Here is a 13,685-nt window from a genome sequence, read left to right on the forward strand (position 1 = left end):
GACTAGACTAAAGACTCGACTAAAGACTAGACTATAGACTAGACTATAGACTAGACTATAGACTAGACTATAGACTAGACTAGACTATAGACTAGACTATAGACTAGCCTATAGACTAGACTATAGACTAGACTATAGACTAGACTATAGACTAGCCTATAGACTAGACTATAGACTAGCCTATAGACTAGACTATAGACTAGCCTATAGACTAGACTATAGACTAGATTATAGACTAGACTATAGACTAGACTATAGACTAGCCTATAGACTAGATTATAGACTAGACTATAGACTAGACTATAGACTAGACTATAGACTAGACTATAGACTAGACTATAGACTAGACTATAGATTAGACTATAGACTAGACTATAGACTAGACTATAGACTAGACTATAGACTAGACTATAGACTAGACTATAGACTAGACTATAGACTAGACTATAGACTAGACTATAGACTAGACTATAGACTAGACTATATACTAGACTATAGACTAGACTATAGACTAGACTATAGACTAGACTATAGACTAGACTATAGACTAGACTATACTAGACTATAGACTAGACTATAGACTAGACTATAGACTAGACTATAGACTAGACTATAGACTAGACTATAGACTAGACTATAGACTAGACTATAGACTAGACTATAGACTAGACTATAGACTAGACTATAGACTAGACTATAGACTAGACTATAGACTGGACTATAGACTAGACTATAGACTAGACTATAGACTAGACTATAGACTAGACTATAGACTAGACTATAGACTAGACTATAGACTGGACTATAGACTAGACTATAGACTAGACTATAGACTAGACTATAGACTAGACTATAGACTAGACTATAGACTAGACTATAGACTAGACTATAGACTAGACTATAGACTAGACTATAGACTAGACTATAGACTAGACTATAGACTAGACTATAGACTAGACTATAGACTAGACTATAGACTAGACTATAGACTAGACTATAGACTAGACTAGACTATAGACTAGACTATAGACTAGACTGTAGACTAGACTATAGACTAGACTATAGACCAGACTATAATTTCCATGACTAGCTTAGATACGGTTCACATTCAGCATTATTCTTTATTCTCTCTCATGTAGAATCAAAAAGTTGCTGATAATAAAGTGCTTTCTATATATTTTCATTTAATTTGTAAGAATCACTATTTCGTATCTTTAACTCACCTTAACTGTCTCACCTTCACAGGCTAATGTAACATCGCAAAGTGCTTCTCTTTGCAACAATGAGGTGAGGACACCGGTTAAATTTGTCGGATGATTGTTCCAGCGTAAACAAAATTGCTGGTCCATAGCTCCTAGGTCAGTATTGTACCTAAAATAAACGAAACGAAAGTAAATTAATAATTCATGCTTAACAATATGTTTCTTAATTAAAATTCACAAATATTAAATCATTATTTTTTATTTGAAAAAAAAAGTTAAATTGATAACTGTTATTAATTAAAATTCTAAACATATGACAATTTTTTTAATTAACCATAATATTGTAATTTTTAATTGAAAATTATTAATTATAAAGTTATTTTTTTCAACTATTCTAATAAATATAAATAGTTGGTAATTTGTATAGAAAAAAATAGTGTTTTTATTTTAATTTTTGTAATTTAGATTATTAAATTAATATGTCTATTAGTTAGAAAATGTTGGTTAATTTAAGATAATAAAACATATTGTAGATAATCAAACAGTGGTGACAAGAAAAATAGCAGTATTTGTGTAATATAGCAAAATCTGCTTCAAGTTTTCATGGTGTTATAATTATGAAATTGTATAAAATTTAAACCTACTAAATGTGTTTTTTTAAATAAATCTAATGCTATTGCTATGTCCAAGTATTACATATTACATACGTTTTATTGATTTTAATGGCTTTTTGGTTTAGTATTTATAATATACATATGTATGCATAATTCTCTTAAATTATAAACAAATAAATTTTAAAATACAAACATATCTATAACAAAGTAGCTGCGTAATTGCCTAAGCACACATACATATCCAACAACTGTAAAATATTCACATGTGTAGAAAATTTATTCTAATGTTTTTATAAATAACTTTGCATTAAATTCAATATTCAATATTAATGAAAATTTAACATTTAAGATTTCATAGGAAAATTCTAATGCAAACTTTATAAAGTTTGTAAATATGTATTGCATTGTTTGTGTGTTGAGTGAAGGTAAAATTATTAAACAATTTAAATTAAGCACACACATGTAAATTATATTTAACATATTGTGTTATGTTGTGTTTGCGTTGGTGTGTGTGTATTTGTAAGCATGTGCTTGAAATTAATGCATTTTAATTTGTTATTATTTATTTTGATAATTTCGAATCAAAATTAATATATAAATAAACAAACAAAACACTTTTACTGCTAAATGTCATAAACAGATATGCACGAAAATACGAGAGTAAACTGAGAATTCACTTTTAAAATAACGAAAATATTCAATGTCTAAGCTCTGTGTCAAAGAAATTTAGTGGATATTGTTCTCTGTCTTTGTATATTATGTTCACAACAAAATTGTACTTTATGGACTGCAGGTGGTATGAGCAATATTCTTAATACATATTAATCAGCATATTCGCATTACTACGTAAACAGCAATAATTGCCTTTGGCGATTAAGTTTAATTATTTCCCCTTATCAGGTACTAAAACGAAAAGAATAGCTTTTTAGTATCTCTATCATATAATAGCTTATATGGAAATATTCGGATAGATGGATATTGTAGGTACTATGGGCCAGAGAGTGATGCTGTGATAAGGGATGTAATATAAATTAATTTCGTATCTTTAGCTTAAATTGCAATAAAACTTCTTATACTGCACTCTTATTTATACACACGTGTATGAATCTATACTATTACATGTATATATGTGGTGTGGTATGTGTGGGTGTAAATTTTGAAAATGCATAACCATCATTATTAAACATATTCATATACTACATCAATTTTCTACTTGAACCTAATAATGACAGTAAATATGTAATTAAATGCACGTGGCTTATAAACAATATATTGTACACACTCATATACATACATACGTTCACCGATACAGTTAATTTATACGTAAATAGATAGATACACATGTGTGAGAATTTAAAATAGCAACAATAAATTTGTTGTTATTTATTGTATAAGTATGCAATAAATATGTTTGTATGAGGATTGTAATACATACCTACATATGCACTTTTGAACACACATATAAACTAATATTAATGTGTTAAAGGCTAATTTGCAACAATATTTGTATTAGTTTATATTGTTATCTTTACACTTTATATGACTGTTTGTATATACGTGGGTGTGTTATACTTTTCCTATATATAAACACACCTTTTCCTTTACACCATAAACACACACTCATACTAATACTAATATCAAATACACTCAATCAATACCGTTAGTTTTAGTATGTATTGTATTTGATTACTAAAATCTACATATTTATTGATAAACAACAACAACCTCTTTACTTTTTGAATTACTTTTGTTGTTTAATGTTTTTACTAGGGGGTGGGTTGTAGGGGGTTTGTAGTACAGTATAAAAGAGTTTGAGTCTGGTTTATACTTACATAGTGTATTAGAGAAAAATACCAAACAAGAAGATCGAATAAATTATAATAAATGGTAAACACATTTCAAAAACATCTTTTAATACTTTGAGAATAACAACAACTATGTAGAATAACAATTACATAGTATATAACTACATATATCTATCTATATATCTACATATATCTGCCTTTAATTGAATTTATAGCTTATTTAAAATATTTTGGTACCAGTAAGAAAGTACAGTAGGACTGGTCCAAGAACTATGTTGCACCGATTTTTGTAGAGGTACATACTAGAACAAAAGTGCTTCACAGCACGAAAAATTTTCCATATGCTTCGTATTTAGCTCAAATTTGTTGAAAATTTAGACTTTTATCCCACAGTTAGTGTATTCCAAACCCTTTAATTGGAATTCTCTGAATAAAATCTTGATTTTTCGACATTTTAGTTTATAGCAGCCAAGGAAAATTTATATTTTGAAGTAGTGCTAAATTATAATGAGAATAGTGCTATTTAGGTTTTAAAGTACTTTTTAGGTTTTAAAGTAGACTAGGTGGCCTCCGGTAGGTTAGTGGTTAGTGTTCTAGACTGGTAGACCGGAGGTGGTGGGTTCGATTCCCACCTGAGGCACTGGTTAAGGAGCGCACAACAGGCCCGATAGAGGCCTAGGTGTATTTCTTCGGATTTGATGTATATACATCCTCCTTTCAAACTAACTAACTAACTAACTAAAGTAGACTATAAAGTATGGTAGGGTTTAAAGCAGACTATACACTTTAATATAGGCTAGACTATAGACTAGACTATAGACAAGACTATAGACTAGAATATAGACTAGACTATAGACTAGACTATAGACTAGACTATAGACTAGACTATAGACTAGACTATAGACTAGACTATAGACTAGACTATAGACTAGACTATAGACTAGACTATAGACTAGACTATAGACTAGACTATAGACAGACTATAGACTAGACTATAGACTAGACTATAGACTAGACTATAGACTAGACTATAGACTAGACTATAGACTAGACTATAGACTAGACTATAGACTAGACTATAGACTAGACTATAGACTAGACTATAGACTAGACTATAGACTAGACTATAGACTAGACTATAGACTAGACTATAGACTAGACTATAGACTAGACTATAGACTAGACTATAGACTAGACTATAGACTAACTATAGACTAGACTATAGACTAAACTATAGACTAAACTATAGACTAGACTATAGACTAAACTATAGACTAGACTATAGACTAGACTATAGACTAGACTATAGACTAGACTATAGACTAGACTATAGACTAGACTATAGACTAGACTATAGACTAGACTATAGACTATAGACTAGACTATAGACTAGACTATAGACTAGACTATAGACTAGACTATAGACTAGACTATAGACTAGACTAGACTATAGACTAGACTATAGACTAGACTATAGACTAGACTATAGACTAGACTATAGACTAGACTATAGACTAGACTATAGACTAGACTATAGACTAGACTATAGACTAGACTATAGACTAGACTATAGACTAGACTATAGACTAGACTATAGACTAGACTATAGACTAGACTATAGACTAGACTATAGACTAGACTATAGACTAGACTATAGACTAGACTATAGACTAGACTATAGACTAGACTATAGACTAGACTAGACTAGACTATAGACTAGACTATAGACTAGACTATAGACTAGACTATAGACTAGACTATAGACTAGACTATAGACTAGACTATAGACTAGACTATAGACTAGACTATAGACTAGACTATAGACTAGACTATAGACTAGACTATAGACTAGACTATAGACTAGACTATAGACTAGACTATAGACTAGACTATAGACTAGACTATAGACTAGACTATAGACTAGACTATAGACTAGACTATAGACTAGATGACTATAGACTAGACTATAGACTAGACTATAGACTAGACTATAGACTAGACTATAGACTAGACTATAGACTAGACTATAGACTAGACTATAGACTAGACTATAGACTAGACTATAGACTAGACTATAGACTAGACTATAGACTAGACTATAGACTAGACTATAGACTAGACTATAGACTAGACTATAGACTAGACTATAGACTAGACTATAGACTAGACTATAGACTAGACTATAGACTAGACTATAGACTAGACTATAGACTAGACTATAGACTAGACTATAGACTAGACTATAGACTAGACTATAGACTAGACTATAGACTAGACTAGACTAGACTATAGACTAGACTATAGACTAGACTATAGACTTGACTATAGACTTGACTATAGACTAGACTATAGACAAGACTAGAAAAAAACTTTGAAAATCAATTTACACTCTTTTCCGTTCGAAATATGTATGTATGCATGTGTGTTCTAAACTAAAATAAAATTTATGGACTGCAGGTGGTATGAGCAATATTTGTTCTTAAAACATGTCAATCAGCATTTTCGCAAAATACGTACTACTACATAAAACAACAATAATATCCGTTTGTGATTAAGTTCTCTACATTCAAACTTTCAAACATTTCCTCTTATCAAGTACTAAAATAAAAAAAGGTGTTTAGTATCTCTATCATATAATAGCTTATATCGCCTTAATAACAATAACAATACCATGTAAATTTATTATTGTTGTTAAAAAAAATATTTGTTTTTGTTTTTACAAAAATAAAAATAATTTTTTTATTGCAATTTTTTACTTTGAATTCTTATCAAAAAAGAAAAAGCTAAAAAAATACACTTTCCTTTTCAATGTAGTAACAAGTGAGAGTGTACACATGCACCAATTAAAACGATAGTGCAAAAGTAAAGCATTGTTAAATACATACATACATATGTATGTACATTGTACATATAGAAAATATTAGAAAAAATGTATACAATTCTTATCACTATTTACTATAAATGAAATAATATAACAGGGAACAAAGATTAAAAGTATATTTTTTGTATTAAATCATTTTTTTACTAAAAGTGTAACTTAAGTGTGTGTAAGTATTTGACACAAAAGTTTTTTTTCGTATAAGAAGAATTTTAAATTTATTAACTAATTATCGCTAGAGTTAAGTGAACACAGGCCAATTAAGCCCGACCTTAAACCAACATATGTGCATCATATAAATGTTCGAATGAAGTTCCCGGTTAGGTCCGATAATACCCTACAGCATAACATAGTTATCTACGAATGAAGACCTTATATAGGAGTTATGATGCTACATCATAAAAAATTATACCTAAATAGCATAAAAAGTAATGTAAATAATATTTCGAAATTGTGTTTCCAAAAGCCTAGTTAAAAAATTTAATGACTTTGTAAACATAAACGGTTTTTCACACTTTTTTTCACACATTTGCCAAACTAAATGAGAGTAAAAACATACTGTTCCATCACAATGATGTGATCAAGCAAAATAAAAATGAGAACACTGCTCCATCATGTTTACAAAAAAAAAAAAGCAAATAAAAACAACAACAAAAGCTTTACTAAACTTAACAAAATAAATAAATAAATGATCACACAAACCACAAAGAGAGATCGAGAGTGAAAAATAACAATAAACATATGGCAATACTTTGAGGATGGATGATGATGATGGGTGATCAGTAGTAGGGTGGTGGAGGTGATTTGTTGGTTAGTGGTGGCATGTGTGGCGCTTGTAATATATAAAACAATTTGTATTTGTTATTATATTTTTTGCAAAAAATGAAATCAAATAGATTATATATACCCAGCAAAAACATGCTAATGACTTGGGCTTACACAATAAGGTACTTTTAAATGACTACTGCATACCATCGGTATTATTTGTAAGTAATCTAATAATGACATACATACATATGTCTTTTTAATTTCCTATTTGTAAGTACTTATTTAAGTACTTATTTGTAAGCCAGCATGGTAAGTACTTGTCAACAATATCATCGTAGTGTTAAAATAATGATTATTTTTCGATTCTTTTCAATGTAAGTTTTTGCTGGTTATGTTATTATTATTGTTCAGAACAAAAGAAAACTGAAATCAAAACATTTTTAGTACTAATTGTTAATGTATAAGTGTATGAGTTCTAAATTTGAACATACAATAAATTTGTTTTTGTGGAACAAAATTTTTATTATTATTATTGTTTTTGCTATTATAATTGTAGTTGTTTTTGTTTTCGTTCAAATACATATGGTTTATTACATAAACTTTGTATTTGAGAAAATTCAGCAGAAGTAAGCAAAAAAATATTTTAGCAACTGAAATATTTAAACATTTTTTTTTCTTCTAAATTTAACTAATTGTTAATTTTGTTTGTGTTGGTTGGTATGTAAGTTTAGGTGTGTGTTATTCGTTAACTAGATCACGAGTTTTGCTGGGAGGAGAGTATGAAAATAAAAGTTTTTTTCTTTGTGAAAAAATATATAATCTTTTTTTGGTATTTTTCTTTTAATTTTTTTTTTTTTTGGAATTTTATTTTTTATTACTACATAGGTGTGTTTATATTTTCGCCATTTTCTTTTAAGTAATATAAATTTTAAATACAAAATTGCTAAATGTGTAAAACATTATTAATGTTGTGAACTTATTGAAGACAGCATGACGTCTGACAACTTTAAGTGATCGCAATTTTTTGGTAATCTATAACAAAACTTGTCATATTTTTCACAAAAACTTCAAACTAAAATAAAAATCTTAATAATTTGAAAAGCCAACTAGAACAATATTTCTTTATTTTTTCCTTTAAAAGTGATTTGTTTATAAATGTTTTTTTTATATGGCACTTTGCAATAAATTCTCAAACAAATGCATTTTTTAAATATGTAATCCCAAACCTGACCTAGACCTCAAAAATATCTTAGAAACAAATTTTAACTCTAATTTATTTTAAAATATAATTAAAAAAACATTTCTATTATAAGTATATTTGAATTTGCATTATGCATTTTATTTAATTCTAAGAATTCTTTAAAAAACCCAACAGAATTGCTGAAACTAAATCTTTGACTTTTTAATTACCTTCAAGTAATTCAATATTTAAAAAAAGAAAACCAACAACAACTGAAATGACAAACTAAATGTCAAGAAACAAAATTATCAAAATAAAAGTGACCTTGAAGTAAAATTATCAAATTTAAACAACCACACACAACCAAACTCTCACGCGCTAATTTCGGGAGAGCAAACAAACTTACAAACATGAAGAGAGAACGTTTAATACGTATGACAACAACATAAATAAATAAATGTGGCACTAAAAATTATTATAAAAAATACAAATAAAAAAAAAAAAACAAAAAATTATTAAATAATAAAAGTACATGCTCTAGATATGATTTACAATTTGTGAGAGGGAAAAAAAGCAACAATAAGTTGTTAATTAACTGATAAAAAAAAAAAAAAACTGTAAAGCTTTAATTTTAAAATCAAACGATCTCTGAAATGTAAGCTTTCGAGAACGCTTGGATAAAATTTGAAAATAACAGTTCTTTCAGCAATAAGAGCTTGTTAATTATCTTACTTATTTAGATACTTATTTGTAAGTGAGCGTGGTAAGTACTTGCTTACAATGTCGTATTAAACTCAGCAAAGTCTTTCATTAACAAGTAAGGAGTTAAAATCCTAAACTTTACTTACAAAACATTTGAAGTCATTATTTTAAATCGATGATGTCATTAGAGGTATGTAGTTACCACGTTCGCTTACAAATAGGAAGTTAAATAAGCCGACTGCATCTACATATAGTTTTCACACAAAAAATACTAGTTTTTCCGTTTGTCTAAGAAATACATACATTTAAAGTTATTTGAAAGTCATTACTACACTCCTTATATGTAATGCAGACTGTATGTAGTTGGCATTGAAAGGTAAGTTGTTGGAATTTTGCACATTACATATCTCCTTTATATTGAAATATAATTGAAAATTGTTGTAATTTTAATCTTATAATTTTGAAAAATAGCAATTGAGATGTTCCATTTCAGATTTTTATACCATACACCTCCATAGTGGGCAGGGTAGTATGTGTTTGTGCTCATAATACCCTCTCCGAATCACTTTCTAAGTCGGTTAAGACCTGTTCGTCCGTCTGTAAACCTTATGCGCAAGGTACAGGTCGCGATTTTGAAGATATTTTGATGAAATTTGGACCAAGCGGGTTATTTGGCCCACGGGCGAGCCCTATTAAAAATGGTTGAAATCGGTACATTATTTCACATAAGTCCCATACAACCTGATCTTCCAATTTGATATTTTTAGCTCATTACTTGTCAAATATACCAGGATATCTTCAAAAATCGGCACAACTATGTTTTATATAAGCATACCTAAATGACACTACCAATTTTTCCAATCATCGGTCCTCATTTGACCCTAGCCCCCATACAAATTCCCCTTTAGAAAAAGCTTTTAACGTCGATAAGTAACATAACCATTAGTATCGCGATGAAATTCAGCATAATCATATAATATACTCATAACTAGACTATACTTCCCTACTTGTGTTAGATTATTTTGGAATTTATATGTCCTTTATAATGCACTAAAAGTCAATTTCCAAAAATACTCCAAAAAACCTTGTAATTAGTTTTCTCGTCATAAGCCCAAAATTACCGAATTTTAGAGACAATATTTTTTGAACATATTGTACTGAGATCAAGATTTTTCAATCGCTGTTAGGGAAATGAGGTCTCTTTAAATTTTTCATTTTTGTCGTATTTATTATAACATTAATAGCCATCGTTTGAGATATATTCTTAGTCCATGGTCCATGGAACACCCTACTGTATATGGTTATACCCTCCTTAAGAAATAAAAGGTATAATAAAAAAATTTAAAACATTTGGCTGATGTAGGACCCTTTTCGTTCTTGTGTACTTTGATCAGAACTTCCAAATTTGATACAAAATTTATACAAGAATTTACAATCATTTCAAAGCTAAACATAATATTATCAACTAATAATGTTTGCATAGGCCTGAAATGAATTGTCACCTTATCATCTTATTGTTAATGAAATTTCAATGTCAATGTGAAACTTCCAACTATGAAGGTCAAAGTAAAATCATGCACACGCCTATTCTCATAGCATAATTCCCTTAAAATTATAAAAAAAAATTCCAAAAAAAACTTTTACTCTCGAGTAAAAGTGGCGAGCCTATAAGAGATAGTGAGAGATAAAGCGATAAATTAATCTTATCAGTAAAAAACCAAATAAAATTAGATGTTTTGTTTTTTTTCCAACCAGCTGACAATGTAAATTTATTTCAAAAGAAAAACAACAACAATAATTATATATTTAAACATAGTAATTAAAAATAAAACAAAAACCAAAAAAAAATTTCGCTTGTTTTTAAATGATAATCTAAGGGAATTGCGCAACAACGTAAAGTAGAAAAATTTGAAATAACAACAAAAATTTTTTTTCTGTCAAAATAAAAACAAAAATATTTAATTTACGTAAGCACAGCAACAGCACAAAAATTATCTATAAAATACTATACATACTAAATGAAAGCAAAAACAACAACAAAAAAATATTTATTTATTTATTCTAAACAAAAGAAAATACCAAAAATACATTGTAAGTAAATAAATAAATTAATTAATTTAATTTAATTCATGCAAACATAACACAACAAACGATCATTTAATAATAAAGAATCAAGAAAATAAATTTTTATTTGAAAAAAATTTCACTTTCAATTCTATACGAAAGCGAAAGTATAGAAAAAAAAAGTTTCAAAATAAAAATTCAAATATACTCATGTGAGTGCTTGTATCTGTGTGTATTTGATTGTTTGTTTTGATCGATTGAAATGAGCAAATCATTGAATGAATGAGAAAGAGTAAAATTGAGATAGAGAGAGGGAGAGAGTACATAAAAACTGCAGTAAACAAACAAAAACAACAACCGGCTAAATGCAGTTGCAAGAAATAAACAAACAAACAATAATAAATTAATGTGAGGCCCGCTTGCAGTTGTCATTTGATAAGTTATTTTTGTTATGCTAAATTTTATGGAATTCATAACCTCAAACATTATTTAAAACTAGAAAAAACTTTAAAATTAGATTTGTTTAATCTAAAAATTTTGTGATTTAAGTCTATAGTTCAAACTATAGATAAGCCTATAGTCCAAAATATATACAAGTATACAGTTCAGATTACACAGAAAAAAATATGCACATTTTTTTTCTTAACAATCGTTTGCTTAAATTTAATTTCGATTTTTATAAATATTTTTATTTGGGTTTATAACGAATTTGTTTGATGTTCACACAGAAGGAAAATATTTTCTAACAAACACTTTATTGAAATAAATTTAATTTTCAGTAAATATTTTTACTGATTCAATAAATGATTTTGTTTGAGTTTTATTTTTATGTCAGCATATGGAATACAACAATAAAACCAGTTTTGGAATGTACTAAAATGAATTGATATAATTCTTATTTGGTTTATAACATTTAATGTATAAGTGTTTCAGTTTTCACAGTACAAAAAATAGTTTCTAGAATTAGAAACGTTTTCTTAAAAATGTTGTAAGTATATATGTAATTTTTTACAAATTTTAGTTTTAAATTTTTTAGTAAAATTTTTGTTTAAATTTAGTATATATTTTTTAACAAAATTTTTATAGATTCAATAAAAAATTTTGCTTATTATTATTGCCAAAATACAATAAATAATTTAACTGTTTCAGATAACATATTTACTTGAACTTCAGTACAAATACTAATAACTTTTGTTATTGTTTCAGTAAAATAATTGTTTGGAAATGTTGTGAATATTTATTAATGTTTTTCGTAAATAGTATATTATTTTAATAAGAAAAATCCTGAAATTTTTTCAATAAAGAATTTACGAATTTGAGTACTTGATTTTACGAATTTCGTGATAGGTCCTATTTTAGTAAAAAAATACTTGGCTTTATGAATTTTTTGTTTGATTTTGAATTCCATTTTTTTCTGTGTATAGACAAGTATATAGTTCAGATTATAGACAAGTCTATAGTTCAGACTATAGACAAGTGTATAGTTCACGCTATTGACAAGTCTACAGTTCAGACTATAGACAAGTCTATAGTTCACGCTATAGACAAGTTTATAGTTCAGATTATAGACAAGTCTATAGTTCAGACTATAGACAAGTCTATAGTTCAGACTATAGACAAGTCTATAACTCAGATTATAGATTATAGACAAGTCTATAGTAGTATAAATTTGTAGAATAGACAAAAGACAAGTATATAGTTTTGACTATAGGCAATTCTATAGTTTAATCTATATACAAGTCTATCTTATAGACTAAAGACAAGTCTATCGTTTTAACTCAAGAAGAAAAATATAGTTTAGACTATAGAGTCTTTAGTTTAGACTATAGACAAGTCTGTAATTCAGACTACCGCCATGTTTACAGTTCAGACTACAGACATGTTTACAGTTCAGACTACAGACAAGTCTATAGTTCAGATTATAAACAAGTCTATAGTTCTGACTATAGTTTAGACTACAGACAAGTCAATAGTTTAGACTAAGACAAGTCTATAGTTCAGACTATAGACAATTCCACGGAACAGGCTATAGACAAACCTATTGTTCGGACCATAGAAATGTCTATAGTTCGGACTATAGAAAGGTCTATAGTTCGTACTATAGAAAGGTCCACAGTTCGGACTATAGATAGGTCTATAGTTCGGACTATAAAAAGCTATAGTTCGGATTATAGAAAAGTCTAGAGAAGTCTATAATTCAGACTATAGACAATTCTACGGAACAGGCTATAGAAAGGTCTATAGTTCGGACTATAGAAAGGTCTATAGTTCGGACTATAGAAATATCTATTGTTCAAACTGTAGACAAGTAGTTCAGATTATAGACAAGTCTATATTTCACATTATAAACAAGTCTATAGTGCAGATTGTAGGAAAGGCTATAGTTTAGACTATAGACAGGTTTATAGTTAAGTCTATAGACAAGTCTATAGTTTAGACTATAGATAAGTCTATAGTTCATACTATAGACGA

At 28.1% G+C, this 13,685-nt stretch overlaps 1 protein-coding gene across 6 annotated transcripts in view; it reads right to left on the bottom strand.

Annotated features, from left to right (window-relative positions):
• Positions 1–13,685, bottom strand: part of LOC119599824 (sex determination protein fruitless) — an 88,145-nt gene that overhangs the window by 45,393 nt on the left and 29,067 nt on the right. For 4 of the 6 annotated variants that reach the window (XM_037949726.1, XM_037949725.1, XM_037949722.1 and 1 more), the window contains exon 2: positions 1,224–1,371. In XM_037949726.1, coding sequence (XP_037805654.1) covers positions 1,224–1,349 — 126 coding nt within the window. In that variant the 5' untranslated portion in view covers positions 1,350–1,371. Of the gene's footprint in view, positions 1–1,223; positions 1,372–13,685 lie in introns of those variants that run through there. The other 2 variants (XM_037949727.1, XM_037949724.1) reach the window with 1 other exon arrangement.

Source organism: Lucilia sericata, unplaced genomic scaffold (assembly GCF_015586225.1).
Source record: "Lucilia sericata isolate MDLA Ls3-8-SP2 unplaced genomic scaffold, ASM1558622v1 Contig000089F_arrow, whole genome shotgun sequence".
NCBI lineage: Eukaryota > Metazoa > Arthropoda > Insecta > Diptera > Calliphoridae > Lucilia > Lucilia sericata.